At 44.8% G+C, this 16,644-nt stretch overlaps 1 protein-coding gene across 2 annotated transcripts in view; it reads left to right on the top strand.

Moving 5' to 3' along the window:
- Positions 1–16,644, top strand: part of fbrsl1 (fibrosin-like 1) — a 190,762-nt gene that overhangs the window by 84,135 nt on the left and 89,983 nt on the right. For both annotated transcript variants that reach the window (XM_080040480.1, XM_080040479.1), the window contains exon 4: positions 16,474–16,503. In XM_080040480.1, the coding sequence (XP_079896606.1) occupies positions 16,474–16,503 (30 nt within the window). The remainder of the gene's footprint in view (positions 1–16,473; positions 16,504–16,644) is intronic.

Below are 16,644 nucleotides of genomic sequence, written 5' to 3'. Positions count from 1 at the left end.
CCTCTGCACTGACTTATATCTTTATCCTCTCAACAGTCACTGCACTTCAGGGAAGGCCCGTAGGCTGGTGACAGGGTCAGGCAGATGTGCTACTTCAGCCCCTCCAGCCCGAGGGAGGCTGCCACCTCATTTTAGCTCTTTGTGTGTGAAGTGGAAACATTGAAAATGTCTTTGATAGAGTAATACGAGTAGTAAATTAATTTCAAAATGACAGAGGACAGACAAATCAACACACATGTAAGGATGTGTTTATTTAGCTGCTAGCTATGCTAAAAGCAAGCTAAGCAACAATTAAACTAAAAAACACAAGCACCAACCGGGGCTGATTTAATGTAAGTGAAAGTACATGAGCATGCTTAGCCAACACAAACTAAATCCTAACTAAATCATTATATAAGTGACCCAAGGACCAGGTAGTGTTATTGCAATGGAAATGGCCCACAGGCAGGACATGATATTTGTTTTAACTCCTTACACATACTAGATGTTGAAATAGCATGCATGATGTGCATCTGTGGACTCTACCTTGGTCTGAACCCGTTCAATTATGAACCATTACAACTTCTCCTCTTGCAATATTCATGCTTGGACAGATCACTCCTTGGGATGTCTTAGGTTGCTGTAAGTCGAGATAAACACTTGCAGAGTTGTAGCAGCCAAGCACCCGCCTCTATTCCTCAATGTCACTGCCTTAGCACTCAATAATTCAAAGCTTGGCGGTAATGAGCTCCCCGTAGGCCCTGTCCCCAAGGAGCCTCCCCACTGTGCCTCCACTGTAATGTAGTTATATCTCATGTCAGCTTTCAAATCAATTACATTTCTATCTGATGGCTATGTAATTGTGCCTGATTGGGTTTTTGGCACGCCAGCCAAGTGTGCGGTTCCCCCGAACTCAAGCCAGTCAAAACAGGAAGCTTCTTCAAATGAAACTATATTTTGGTCCTGATTGAGGCCGCTTGCATGATAAGCACAACTGTAATTATGATAATACTAACAATAGCAATCTGTGTTTTCTCAGCTTTGTTGTGTTTTTGCACTTGTTCTCCAGATTGAAATTTTGCCCCAAGGACTCCGAACAACATTTGCTTTACTCGAGACACAAAGGCTGATTTGATTGTTTGTAGCGTGTGCAATTTAGTTGATTAAATGCCAACCATAATGCCTTTGTATAAATTTAAGGTGTCTGGAGCCTCGGTTAGTTTTAGTGCAGTCGACTTTTTTCTTTTTGAATACACTTTTATGACTACAGCCATAGTAATCTTTGCATGTTGTGCTTAGGTTTTATCAGATGTCAAACATTAAGTGTCCCTCTGCAAACAGAAGTCGTACGGCCTTTGGCAAAAAGCCTAGATATAATAAGCTTACCTCTTACCTACAGTAACAAACAGTACAGATAAGGTCAGAGCAATGCTGTTGTAGGTGTTGCATCTTTCGGAGCAACATTGTCATTGGATGGATTGAAAGACGGCTAGGTTGATGGACAGGCTGATGGACATGCGAATAAACGGATGAATGTACACAGAGATGGAGGGATGGAAGGTAGAATGCATAGACAAATGAATGGATGGACGGATGGAAATACAGATAGATAGATGGATCAACAGAATGCATGCCTGGATGGACGGACGGAGGGAATGCTCTAATGGAGTGCTATTGAGATAGATGAGGGGGAGGATGCTGTGGTTAGGTGCATCAGCAACTAAATAGAGATGAATTGTGGCTGCTGTCAGCGGCACTAAGTATAACAGACATAGTAAAGCAGCCTGGCTCATCCATAATCAGCAGACACAGATTGTCTTCATGCCAGTGGAGAGAAGTTCTCTGGGAAATAAAGCACTGAGAGCATATACCAATCTGTCTTTTCTATCCTCACTTCATCATCCCTTTTCTTTTTATATCCCCTTACTCTTGGTGTTCGTGCCCTTTAAATCTCTTCACTTGTATTATTCTCTCCTCATTTCTCTTCTTAAGGTCTTGCCTCTCTCTGTCCGTCTCTCTCTCTCTCTCTCTCTCTCTCTCTCTCTTTCTAGCACCGACACTGTCTTTTGTGTTAACAGCCTTCCATTTTTTTTCTCTCACTCTGAGAGCCACTGGGTGCACATCTACAATCTTGCCTTTCATTTCATGGCTTGTGGAAATGGATGTTTTACTGCCTTCATTAAGGCGTGCAGCAGTCAGCGCCGTGTTTTCCCTCTGAAGTTTAGCTCCATGAACCTCGCCATTAGAGGACATTATGGCCCCAGATTTCAGGGCACAGTGGAACACTGTATAATTTGATTAGTGTTATTAATCAACTGGAATACCGCTTCTTTCACCCCATCCCTCTCTCCCCTCCTCCTGCCTTTCTGCTATTTTACTCCTGCCTTCCCCTTTCCCTTTAGATGTTCCCTTCCCTCCTCCCTCCTCCCCTCATCTGTGCACCGCTCTCTATTGCCTGCACTACAACACGCATGCAGTCAAAGTGACAAAAGGCCTTACGCCCTACCTTTTAAAAACAATGATTTACCACTTGTTTTTTCTCACCCCCTCCAACCCCATTGCCCCCCCCCCCCCTCACCCTCCCCTGGCCCAGGACATAAATCAATTGAGATGAAAGTTCCATAATTGTGCTTGCTGGGAGGGATTTGAGCAAAATTGCGCTATGAATTTTTTAAAGGGAATTTTTACTAGCTGTTCGGCGAGACTTGGGAGGCGAAGGAAGGTGAGGCCATGGAGGATTTATGGGCCGGGATTCTTCATTACTGAAGTAATTTTCCTGCAAATGATAGTGCAGCACCCTGGAGGGGGGAGAGGGGGAGGGAGGGAGCACGCCGCCCGCCTGGGAGAGTACAAACCTGCTTAATCTCTTGTGGAGAGAGTGGAGCAGCTCAGAGCACTAATATCATCTGTAAAGTGACTGGGGCTCCATTTGTTCGCATCTAAACCGCGGCTAGTATATTTGTGATTCATAGTAATTGATTGCTCAGATTCGTCTCCAAGAGTAGCTATACCAGTTGATTTCATTACAGAGGACGGTTTCGATAGAACGGCTAAGAAATATGCTCAGGGGTCGGTTTTTTTGATACAGCGTTTTACATTTCATTTCATTAAACATGTACATCCCATCAGACATTTTGAGTTTTCAATTTGATGTGTCTAATTGCAAAAGGTTCACTACCAGTACAAGTAGCACTGCAGTTGCTGAGGGATTAAATGGGCTGGACTAGATTATGAAATTGAGTTAAGGAAAAACACACTTTAAGTGGATGACAAAGTCAGTTCAATTATACCTAACATTTAATCCTTTTCTTCTTTTTCTGCTTGACACCATATTATCTATTGATAGTTTCCATCCCTGTGCTGATTCAGATCTGCTTTGCCAAACTGTCATGTTGTTTCTTTGGCAAAGCTCTCCACCTGTCTCTCTTTGCTCTTTCCTCCCTTTCCCCCCCTCATTCATTTCAACCATCCTCAGTCCAATATGGCTGACGTTCTGTCTCCATCTCTTTAGGTGCAGCCAGCAGCAGTGGCCCTCCTCAAGGTTAGTGCGTCCACGTTGCCAGGTCTCATTCTTTATCCTGCCTGCCGTCCACTCAATTTTACAGCTCAGTAGCTTGAGAAGCAGAAGGGGTAAATCTGCTGCAAGAAGGGGAAGGAGAGAGAGAGAGAGAGGAGGAAGGGAGAAACAAAATTATTGTGCACCCTGTTGGCAATTGAAGTGGATCTCATTCCAGGCACACTAACAACTCAAGACAATTAGTCACTTCTCACTAGGCCAGATCTGAGACTCACTTGAGGGCCAAAAAAAGGCAGGGAGTAGAGGACCCACTAGCATGGCTAAGCGTTGCAGTTAAAGGAGCTACTTAGGGTTGAAATGGTTTCTGAGCTCTGCTGGAACAGCTCCTTAGGGTCGTTTGTGCAACACTGAGATAGAAATAGCATTGTGGAGTCTAGGATTAATGCACTGATCATTTATAAAGATCTAATACAAACATACAGCACCTTGAATCTCTCAATGTGAATGATACTTGTTGTGATTATTGTTATGTGCATGTTGCCAGATTATAATACTAAGATCAGGTTTTACCAATTGTCTACATTCATTTGATATACTGGTAAATAATGTGTCATGCATACAGTAGTCTTTTTTTATAACAGATAAACAAAGACAGCAATGTCAGTAGACTGTCACATTCCACCTATTGGGCGGTCTAAAGTAGTTGGCAGTCAAAGATGAGCTGAAGCCTCGGCCCTCCACATGCTCCCGAACAAAAGTGAAGCATGACTGAGGTGGGTGGTGCGTGGAAGATCAGGGAGTGCAAAGAGAGAAAAAGTTTGTCCTGGGCCCTATGCAGAGACGCAGCGTGACCAATTGAGGTGAAGGGGATGAATGAGGCCATTCACTGGGCCTAATGAAAGAGTTCCTGCTGGGCCTTGAATGAGGGTGGGCCCATCTGCACCACATAGGCGTGCACAAACCAGTGACCTCGAAAATTACCCAGGAAGCACTTTGGGGACAATCGCCCCAGCAACAGGCCGGGGCGCGCATTGTAACCAGGCGCTTCAATCAGCGCCTGGCAGCTTCTTTAAACAGAGCAAAGTTTTACCCCGCATTGAAAGAACTCCGTGTGAAATCAACTTTGAGAGACAACCCCCCCAGTTTGGTTAAAGGAGGGGGGAGAGCTGCCAATGATTGTCCCATGTGAAAACGTTCAGGAGCTCTCACCATCTTTGAGAGGTGTGGGATGCTGCCCTCAATACTTTTACTCTCACGACACAAAGGCCTGTTTGTCTTTGCTACATATGTATATGCGCTGCCTGAGTGAAAACGCAGTGCTGTATCTAGGTTAATTAGGTTCAGGGGGATGTATAGAGACAGGTTTAGTAGGCTATGAAATAGATCCAATTACAAAGATTCCAGATAAGGAGCGAGATACCCCTTGGGACTGGACATTAAGTTTACAAGCATCTTCAAGGATGTGGTTCATTGGATTTTATCTGTGTGATTTGGGCCTAATATATTCCATCTTGATGAGCCAGAGGCATGCAGCGGGTCATTGAAGTTCCATTTCTGTCTTTCGTTTTTTTCCCCCTCGCGGAACTTTTGACAGCGTGAAATGACAATCCGCCCCTGCACGCATCTCCCCGCGTCAAAAAGTAATGAGATTGTGCTGCTGGAAATATCACTACAAAGCATCAGGCCTGCACTCGGGTCTGACTGCACCTTCAAACGGCGCTTGCCTGCCTGCCAGCTCGCCTGCCTCGCCTGCCTGCTGAAAAAAAAGAAGAAGAAGCAGAACAAAAACAATCAGAATCAGAGACAGAGGAAACGGCAAGGGAAGCTCCCCACGCTGAGACAAACGAACACGCCGGGGTCTTTCATCCTGAGAGTGATTAGCCATCCGAACCGTTTTAAAACCCCTCTTTGAGTGTGTTCCTCAAACGAAAAAAAAAGAGTTCCATTGAGGAGTGGTGGTGGTGAGATGTCTCTCGCTGGGAAGCGCCAGTGATCTAGTCTCTAATTGTGGCTGCTGCTGACAAGGCTGGTGTGGCTGGGAGCTTTTTAAGCGGGGCTTTTTTTTATGCTACGCTCTTGTTCCCTTTCCTGTCAGATCCACCACCAAAGGCACCATGGGAAACAAAAAGGCCCCCTCAGATTTCTGTTCTTACATCCGTCTGCCTATTGCTTTGTGCATAGATACTGTCTTGATTTACACACTAATAGGCCCAGATGATGGCCTAATGTGTCCATATCTACAATAAGGGTTGTACATGTGCTGTTTGGTTGCAGATGTGTGATTTTATCTAATGTAGTTTTTATTCAGTATAATTGCTGTCTTCATCGCTAGCAAGGCCTTTCATTTTTCTTGGATCTAAATCTTTCCGCATCAGAGACGATGCAAAGATTCTGACACATTGGCAATAGTGTTTTTGTGCAGTGTAACAGGAACACAGTCATGTTGAAGGTCTTTGAGCTGCATACAGTAGAGCCGGTAGGAGCTTTCATAATATGGCACGGAAAAAAGTTTTTTACATCCGTCTTCTGTTCAGAAGCCAGGTTGGCGAAAGTTTGAGGAATCGGGAGAGAGGCAGCGTTAACAGTAAAAGAATCAGCGACAGTGGGGGGATATGGTGGGTGTGGGCTTGGAGGGGTGGACTGGAGAAGAAGGGAGTGAAAGTCTAGCTCGTAAAAATCAGTATTATAACAACATTAATTGATGCTGCTGAGTGCCATATGTGACGCCATATGGAAAAGCTGCCCCAGAGGCCTGCTATAATAGACAGCCCGCAGTGGTGCACACAACTTGGCACATTTACAAACAAGGGACGTTCCATTAATATCAGCCATGCAGACCGAGCGGGAGACAGTGGGAGAGGGAGTCGGAGAGGGAGGGGTGAGAAAATACAGAGAGGAAAGCCAGTTACCTCATGTTTTGTTTGGTTGCCATCTTTAGTCCTATTTTCTTTTCTTTTCTTTTCTTTTTTTTACTATTTATCCACTTGCATCATACTATAATTTCTACCAATTGCATTTACTAAGTCCGCTCCTCTACTCCCACGGTTTCTTAATTACAGTAATAAATGGCCCCTCCCTTCTGGGGTGATCACACTCCCCTCTGTCTGCCCAACTGTCACTCCCACTACAGATGCCCAGTGGTCCTTTCATCACTCACACACACACACACACACACACACACACACACACACACACACACACACACACACACACACACACACACACACACACACACAGACTTTAACAGGTGAGGTGATTCATGGCGCCTTGACAAAAGCAGCGTGAACGAGCTCTGTTTAACCTCTTGTGTGCCTAATCACAGGGCAGCTATTATTTACTGCTGCTGTCCGCAGTCTCCCCTGCTTGGTTACTCACAGCACTGTCCCACTCCCACATTGCATTATGTCTCTTGACATAGACTGTATTGATGTGGGCATTCTGCAATGAATGATTGACTATTTACTATTTTTATATATGTGGTATAATAAATGAATAAAGTGAATGATTCATATGTTGTAAGTCGTTTTGAGATCACACCTCCTAAAATGCAACGGGCACAATATTTGGGTAAGAATTCAGTGTTGTGTGATCTCAAATGTATTCATTTCCAAGAACATGCAACCAATGATTAATTTCATTACTGCATAAGCTGATGATTATTGTTCAACTTCAGTTAGTAAATTGTCATGTGTTTATCATTTCTTAGAGCCCTAAGAGATTGTGCTTCTTTTGGCCAAATGTCCAACAGTCCAAAACCTAAAGATAAGCCATAAACAATGATATAAGAGATGAAAAAGTGAGTAAGCTTGATAAAGATAAATCAATGAATGAAACAAATGTCTTGTAAAAAGTCATTTAACTGAATAATTACAGACAGTATCAATCATGGCAGCAAATTGTCTAGAATCAATCACGACACGGATGTACACTCATCCATTTTCCGCGAGGCTGTTCTGACTTTTTCTGACGTGCCCAGAGGAGGGAAGGGGTAGAGAGAGAGAGAGAGAGAGAGAGAGAGAGATCCTCATGAAACGGAGTTGTCAACTATTCTGTTGAGCTTCATAGAATGTGAGGCGAAACAAGAATAGCGTACAGCTGTTTCCTCCCTGCCACAGAGGGAGGCAGATGAAGAGCAAAAGAGAGAGAGAAAGAGAGAGAGAGAGGGAGAGAGAGAGAGCTCTGTGATGTGCACTGATGTAGCTGCAGCTCTAGGTCAAACGCTGCCAGTGTTTTGTGTTCATCTTCGTCTCGTCTCCCCAGTGCTCCTCTAAATTATTCACAGCCTGAAGACGTGAAATGTGGCTGCCTCCTCCCCTCCTTCACTCCGCATTGCTCTCTCTCTCTCTCTCTTTCTCTGTTTCCCATCCCTTCCTTTTTTCTCTCCTGTGACGGCTTGTTTCAGAGCGATGAACAGAAGTTTCTCCTTGCGAGCTGGTTAAACCCCCCCCCCCCCTCCCCTCCACAGCCCATCCCACATCCACTCATGTGATCAACCACCCACCTTTCATCACTGACTCCATCTCTCACACTCCTTCTTTCATCCCTCGCTTGCCTCTCTCCCGGCTGCCAGACATAGAGCCATCCACTTCCTTTTTAGAGGGAGGAGGAGTGTCAGCTGTTAACGTCAACTCCCCTGGAAGCTTCTGCTCCCCTCTCCCCCCCTACATCTTCCTACCTCTCATTCCCTAGGCTTCACAATGTAGGGGTCGGGCTGACAAGGTGTTTTTCCTCTTTGTTTCTTTTTTTTCCCTCTCTTTTTTTTTGATTCCGTCTCCACTCTTTAAGGTTTTTCAAGTGACTTTGTGCTCATTTTATCTCGCCGAGTGACGAGATAAACCCCAAGTGCGCTCCAGCTCCTCAGGCCAGTTGATGGCATTGATTAAAGATGTCCCCGATAGTCATTTCACCTTTAACGGACTGCTAGTGCCGTGAAGATAGAGGGAGCTGCTAGAAGCCAAGGACACGGTGTGACATGAATAGACAATATCATGATACAGTCTATACAGTATACCATAAGACAATCAGAGTTTATCAACCATCAAAGATTTCCTCATACTGTTTATATTGAGGCATCTGTCCCTTTATGGTTTGTGGGTGTATCAGACCCCCTCCGTCAATGTTGCAAATCAGCAAGCTGGCAGAGGAAGTACCTCGATTTGTCAGGTGTTTGATTTGCTGGACCATCCAAACATGCAGTAGCTCATGCTAACTAGAAAGGTGCTAGCATTAAATCCTCTTTGGACAGACAGGGGGTTGGAGGATGTGGTGTGCCCACTGTGGCCTCCTGAGGAGACAGCAGAGAGCCAAGAGAGCAAGTTGAATCCAGTTCCACCAGTTTCCACAGGACCCTCATTTGTAATTCTCTACCCTGCCTTCCATAACGTTTGATCATAGCAGAGGGGGGACAGGGAGGGAGGGAGGGGGAAGGGAGCTGAATCTTTCTCCCCCTCCCTCTTCACCCGCCCTCCCCAAACCCCCCTACTCGCCCTCTCGCAATTGCTGTCACCCAGTATGAATGCCCCCTCTGGCCTGATGACAAGTCTAGCGTGAAACGCTTGGCTGCCCCCTGAAATTAGCAGTAGAGCCCCCCGGCGGCACATGCTTCTCATGACCAGCACACAGTGGGCCGCCACCAGATTCTTTTCATTATGGCTGTGGCCTGCCAGCCCCTTTCCTCTACCTCCTTCTGCCTCTTTCCCCATCCCACACTCCCTCCCTCCCCCTCCCTCCCCCTGTCGGCCAGAGCTCAGTAAACAGCATCTGTACTGCTCATCACATTACCGGCATGGGGAAGCGAAGGAAGGCTCTCTCTGGGTGTTGCTGTTATTTCTGTGTATCTAAGTGTTTTTGTGTGTGCATACAGTATGTGATTTTATGTTAACACATATATTATGTATATGCTGTGCATATACCTGTGTATTGGCTTGATAGGATTACTGAGAAAGAGAGAGAGAGAGAGAGAGAGAGAGAGAGAGAGATAGAGAGATAAAGAAAGAGAAAACGAGAGAGAGAGAGAGCTAGTAGTAGTAGCAGCAGTACATGGAGTGAGAAGGAGTGAGAGGAGGAGGGAGTAGCAGTACAGAGTGATGCCTGGAGGCTCAATCTGTTTCTCACTGAGCTACATCAGTGTTAGAGACGGCGGCTCAGGCCGCGGGGAAGCCTCCACTCGCTCCATCAAACTGTCAGGCAGCCAGCAGAGCTGCACTGGGAGAGTTTCAGCTGCCCCTGGGGCCAGTTCAAGTCAACATCCCATTTCCTTGCCTCCTCGCCTAATTTCTCCTACGCCCCGACTTAAATTTCCAATGCCCAGTGTCTGCCAGTGCAGCTCAGCAGCACCAAGCCCAGGGCCATATCAAAACACTGGGAGGTGCTGAGGGCTTGTGCATGTGTGTATGTGTGTGAGTGAATTCACCTCTGAAGGCGAGATAGCAAGCTAGTTACTGTCACCGGGTCAGCAGAGACAAGAAGAAGAAGCCAGAGGGAGCCTTATGAAAGAAGAAAATAACATCAGTGTTTTTTTCTCACGTTTCCTCTAACCGACGTCCCCATTTCTCTTCCACGACTATATTCATAACACAGTTGTGTATTCCCTGTCCCTTTGGGTTTCTGGCAGTTTCCTTCTTTCTCCGAGCTGAATGAATGCTCTCTGTTCCCTCGTACATCTGCCATTACTGTCTGTTTTTTCCCTCACCAAACTACTCCGAGGATCACACCAGCAGCCCGGTCGGCTCTGTCACTCCCCCAGTGAGCGCTGAATGCAAAGGTTGAAGGATTTCTTGTTGGAAAGGACAAGGCGGTCCTTTAATTTAGTGAAGGAGGGGGACAGCTCTTGAAGTTTGCCCCCACCATCACCATCAATCTGTCCATGCGCCCCCTCCCCCCTTCTTCCTCCTCAGCCTCACCACATACTTTGCATGGAAGTGAAACGGAGCGCTGCCAGGTTCAGCACTGTTTACATGGACTCTGGGTAATGTTAAAGTCTGCTTAGGTTGGCCCCAGGTCAAGACTATATCTTTCCTCACCCTGGCTTGATTTACATGGCCCCCGCTGGCTCTTCCCTTAAGTGTGTCAGCTCGGAACCAGAGGCCTCTGTGTGTCTGGCTAATGCAAAGAGCATTTCTCTAAACTTGTCTTCTTCAATCCTCGTTCGCTCTCATTCTCTCTCTGTCCTATTTCAATGGGCCTCTGTGAAAAGGAGCTTTTGGCCAAGCTGTCTCTCTGTTTGCACAGCCAACTGAGAGGTCCCGAGCTCAAATATGGTTTTACGTTAGAGCCCTGTCTAGGCCTCTTCTGCTGGTCGATATTATTTCTAGCCGGCAGAGATTTTTCTTTCATTTCATTCCCTCTGGAGCCTACATCTTCACTGGGATCAATACATTCCTAATCCGGAGCTCCTAGGCTGACCCTGGGTAATCAGCTGACTTCCCATGTTGCCTGCTGGGGGAGGTCAAGGGGTCAAATGGCTGTATGGATTTGATCCTGTGATCAAATCACTTTGCTAGGTGATGCTTTCAGAAACAGCTAGTGGGTTTAAGAGCAATCAGATTTTTCTCCCTCTCACTGTGGTTGAGATTTAAATGCAATGGTGTTATGTGAGCCATGTAAACCCTAATATTAATGCAGCACTATCACTCAAGTTCAGCGGTTACACAAACGTAAGCACTAGGGCTGGGTATTGGCAAGGACTTCACGATACACTACGCATCCCGATACATGGGTCACAAAGTGATATATCACATACATTGCGATACAACGCATTTTGCGATATATTATGATATACAGTACATATACAATACATAGTTAAAATGTCAAAACAGCTGAAAAACAAGTTGCTGTGTACGATCTTGGTGGTCTTAATACATAACGTTATATTGATAATTCAGCAGGCAAATTGAGTCAAGACAATTTAATTCAGCACTTTATATCAGACTCAACAGTGTTAAGAAGGTTATAGTTCACAACCTATTTAAACTTTGAGTTGTCTGGATATTTATTTCTGGAGCTGGCAATACGATACAAAAATATATCCCACCATATTTCTGTAAAGATATTAGCACAGTTCTATTATCCCACATACACACACCGTAGCTTTGGAGTGACTCGTGGCTTTGTAAGTTTCTGAGAGAGTCAGAACCTAAGAACTTACAACAAAACATCCTGTTGATAAATCATGAAAGCTGTGTTGAAGTAAGGCTTTACTATTCACCGCAAGGCCAGAGAGACCTTCAGATATCCCACTGATGTTCCATGCCTGGCAGGGGGTCCCGTCCCGCGCCCCCCCCCCGGCGGACCCAAGACTCTGCATCCACGCCCCATCAGAGTGGCCACAGCACCCACGTCCCCACACCTCATCCCAGCATCCGCAGGAGGGAAATTGCGGGAGGAAATTGGTGTTGTTCCCCCCAGTATCTGAAACTGTTTTGGTCCTGGACTATCTAAATGGGCCATTACCCCCTCTGTTCGCTCTCACTCCAGGATATCTGGTTTTGTCAGTACTCTCTCCGTTACGATCAGGGGTATCTCAGTGAATGTCCCCGGAGATATGTCTACTAAATTGAAGCCATTTCTCTCATCTGTATGAAGATGTCTAAAAAAAAAAAAAAAATCCATTGTGTTGGTTTGTCATCTTATTCACTAGGACAAGGGATCAAGTACTGCTGCTCTCCCACTGAACAACTGTTCAGTTTTTGTGGCCCTTCAATTGTTCACATGCAGTGTACATTTTTCCATCTCACTATCACGGTTTTAACTTAGACATTAAATGACTGGTGCAAAGCGATACAAAGGTGTATTAGTCAATCAAGATGTCTTATCCAATTGAATGTTAAAGTCGGTGTACAATTGTTTTGTAATGACGTGAAACAGTAGTTTGAAATCAGCTGACAGTTGTTTGTACCCTTTCTCTGTTATCCCTAAACTTACCATTGCATCAGTAAGTCCTTACATCATTACGACATAATGTGGTGGTCTTACAATGTCTTTGATAAAATACAGTAAGCTTTCGTGACAAATTGTATTGTCAAGGCACAAATCCTCCCATGCATATTCTCTCTTTTTCGCTGTTATACATTTTCTATATTACTTTATTTATTTTGAGTAGTAACAGACAGGGACATTTAAAGGCCAGCCGCTCAGGCAGCTTTTGTTTTTCCTATTCTTTCTAGATTTCTTGCCGCCAGTACATGGTTACGATCAGTATTCAGGCGGACAGTTGTTGACACCGTGCCAGCGTTTGTGTTGTTGGGCCAGATCCTCCTCTGTTCCTCTCTTTATCTCCGAGGCAGAATTCATGGCAGACTGTCCTCCGAGTGTGACAAGTGGAACTGTGTGATTAATTTGGCCAGTCGTTTTAATGTGCTGCGGGATGCTCGACGCTTATTGTCTTCCCCCATTGCACGTCTGTCAGAATCTGCCAGAGAAAATGTCCAGGAGAATCTAGACATCCCTCCACCCCTCCCTGCCTCCCTCCCTCCTTCTGTTTTCTCTCTCTTGCCTTCCCCTCCTCTGCCCTGCCTCATTTCAGGCCTGAGCTACAGGGTCGTCATGGGGGCCAGTCCAGGTTGAGGCCTGGCTGCAGCCGGGGCTGCTGGCGGAATAAATCTCCCGTCTCTGAAGTGTTGAAAGCTGTGTAAATGTCAAACGCATCCGTCTGATGTGCGGTGTGAGGAGCGGAGGTGGGCTGCTGGGAGGGAGGGTTGTGGATGAGCCATCCGTTGAAGCAGTTCCCCTGTTCTCCTTAAAGCTGCCGCTTGCCAGGTGCAGATGTTGCTGCTTGCTCAGCTAGCCGGCCCGTTTTTTCCTTATTTTTTATTTTTTCACTGTCTGAACATCTATGAGAGGCACAAACCTCTTGGGGCTTGGCTCCTGTCAGGCAGCTTAGTGAGCTGCATATCTCTCAGATTTTAACAAAGTCCCATCTGACCACCAGACGTGCTGTTAAGGGAGGTTTCTCCATTTGGGGTTGTGTGGATTTGCATTTTACCAGTTAGTTTTCTTGTATGGCCTTGGTGGAAATCTTTTCCCTGGTGTAGATATTCAAACAAGCATAGGGTCCTGAATGACGTGGTGCTCTTCTCACACCAACACAATCACACCCTGAGCCAATCTTTTTTTTATAGGTTCATTGTATTCTCTTTTTTTTCTTTTTTTTACTCAACCAAGTGTAATAGCCCAACAGGGCAATCAAAAACAATACTGACAAAAACTGCTCTAACACTACCACTATCCATCTCTCCCTTCATTTCTATAGCTTCCCCCTGCCTGTTCTCACTGTTGTTTTGTTCCCCCTTTCCACCTGCCCCTCTCTCTCTCTCTCTCTCTCTCTCTCTCCTGCTGTGCTGTGTCTCTCTCTCTGTCTCTGTCTGAGCCGTAGCTAGTATTCCTCTTTACGCTCTGCTGCAGTGCATGCTTCTTGTAAAAGGATAAGCACCATGCTGTGCTCTTTTGATATTATTTTTCTCCCTCGCCAACTCCAGCCTTGCGAGGCCTCGTCTCTAGTGTCATGGCTACTGCTGCAACAACAAGGCCAAGCATGCACCCAGGGAATAGACCCAGACACTTTTTCATTTTCATCACCTAAGGGTTTAAACCCGTCCCCCAGTAATAGAGAGGAACACACCACCGCTGTGAGATGGAAGTCGTCCGTGCAGCTACATGCTAAGAATACACTTACACCAGTTGTGAGGGAGAAGTGGGGGATTGGATCAATTTTCCTTTTTTTTGTGTAATTCGTAGATGGACCAAGATGAGGTAAACATAGTTTTGAATGTGATTCTTTTCAGATAAAATGCCAGAGTATTGCGAGAACAAATGGGTGGTAATTACAGGTTGTGATGTTCCCCTAGCCAAAATGACAATTAATACGTCTGGAATCTGTAGTCTGAATGGGGAATTGATTGACAAGAAGCCCAAGCCACTTTTCGCCTTCTTAATGCCCTGCACCCTGTAATGAAGGAACAAGATGAAATAAGGGGTTTTCAAACATCCCCCAAGAGAAAAGAGGACATAGATATTCCTTTTTTTTCTTCTCCATCTTGACCATATACGTGCAATTTATTTGTGGTTGTCTCATAGACTTTTGTATGGCATCCTTATTTTGCTTTGACTTGTTTTCTTGGTCGTCATGGTCTGGAATAACTAACAACAATCACTTCAGCAAGTGGAAAGCCTCATATTAAGCATCTTCCTTTATCGTTTTTATCCTTCAACAGGTAAATGTTCATGTTATCTGTGTTGTATTGTGTAAGAATGCTTCAGTGTAAACAATTGGAGGTTAGGCCTTTCATTCTTGGAGTTGTTGTGCAGATAGATATGCAAACTAAACAATCAACCCCCCTATAAAGTGTTGAGCCACACTCTTTACACTTAAAGTGTCTGCCAGCAAAGACTCCTGGGCTATGATGAAAAAAATTAGTAAAACTATGTCCCAATTTCCTGCCTATTGATTGCTAACTACATACTTTTTATGATCAGCTGTAGTATGTAGAAAAGTAAAAAATAAAAAGTAAGCAATTTGGAACGTGGGGCTAGTGTATCCCTTGTGCTTGTAGAGCAGGATGACCCCCCCACACACACACACTCTCTCTCCTCTCCTGAGAGATCTTGGCCACTGAGCCCTTGCACTGATTACTCTCGTTACTTAATTATACATTTGGACCCACCGAGCTCTGAACAAAGGGCCGCTGTGCCTCCATTGACCCAGCTCCCTCCTCATTGTGCCCGGCTCTGAATGGGAGTCAAACTAAATAAAGAGGGTCCACTTAAATATGTTGCCACAGGAACTTAATTGACAGATTGATGGCAGTTTTTCACTGGGGTCCCCCCTCTCTATGGAGCTCTCCGCTTCAATTGCGTCAAGCATCCTGCTGTGAGGTCCAGTGGGACTGGCCTGTAGCTCCGACCACTCCTGTTTCCACAACTTCACTATCTATTGTTTTGAGGGAGATTGTTACCAGCCGAAAGCCTTTAGCAACAATCGAGACTAATGTGAGAAACGGAAGCAAGGATTCCTTTGGCTTAAATTAAGTGAAGGAATGTGGTTATGTTTCCCATAACAATCAAAGTTCCTGCATATCAACTGACAGGATGAGATGTGTGCTGTACTGAACAAACTATTTGAAAAAGAAAATAAAGTTATGTAAGCCAGGGTTATTAATTTAACTTTAACTTTTACACATTCTTTTTAAAATTTCAAGTATAGGTCCAATATCTTTTTATTTATTTGCTCAAAAGAGTTTTCAACCTCTGAACATAAAGAACAAAAAGCTGTGGCCTTTTACAAGGTCTGACTTTTTTCTCTTTTTCTCGTAGTTCTTCTACAGATACACTTGTATCACTTTGTATTTTAGTGGTGGAATTACTTTGAAAATTCTAATAAAATGTAATAAAGAAGTGTTGAACACAAAACTATTTCAGTTATTGAAGACCTCGATTTGACCTTTTTGCCATGCTAGACAAGGCATCTTTTAGAATACAACCGCTCCTGTTATTTAGTTACTTTATCCCTTTACAAGTCTGAGATACAAATTAAAGACTGGTTTGTCACAAGGCAGATTTGAAATACCGCACTTAATAGGCACGCTGTGTTTAAGGACTCAGAGGGCCTAAAGCTCTCTCTCTCTGTCCTTGAGATACTATCGTCCAATTTAAAGTCTTAAAATGCTAAATGACAAGCTGCACATGAATGCAAAAGCATTGAACAGGCTCTTTATATTAGAACCCAGTGTATAAGTATTATTCATTTTGGGGGATTTTTAATTTTACACCATTGAATTTACAACAGAAACACCGGAATGTCTGTCTGTGAAGCTCTCCACACTCTCCTTTCTCTCTTCATCCTCTGCGGAATGCACTGAAAGCTGTCAGTGAATGAGAGGTTGCACACAAATATAACATCTGCACTGATTATGGGGAAGGGGTGGGGGGGGGGTGGCAAATGAATAATGCCTTATATTTCCTGTGTCTCCTTTTTGTTATAGTGTGACAGCGAGAGTGACATTGACGACAAGGTAAGACTGCTTTTCCTATGTTTGTTTTCCGACCATATGAAGTGGCTGAGAGTCGCGAATAACACATTTGAACTCTCAACTAAACATAGTGTGTTGTTAGCGACTACAGAAAGGCAAGGGGGTAAAAGACAATCTGCATGT

Source organism: Ammodytes marinus, assembly GCF_949987685.1.
Source record: "Ammodytes marinus genome assembly, chromosome: 2".
NCBI lineage: Eukaryota > Metazoa > Chordata > Actinopteri > Uranoscopiformes > Ammodytidae > Ammodytes > Ammodytes marinus.
The sequence above is the reverse complement of the archived record's forward strand: the minus strand, read 5'-3'. Positions and strand labels throughout refer to the sequence as shown.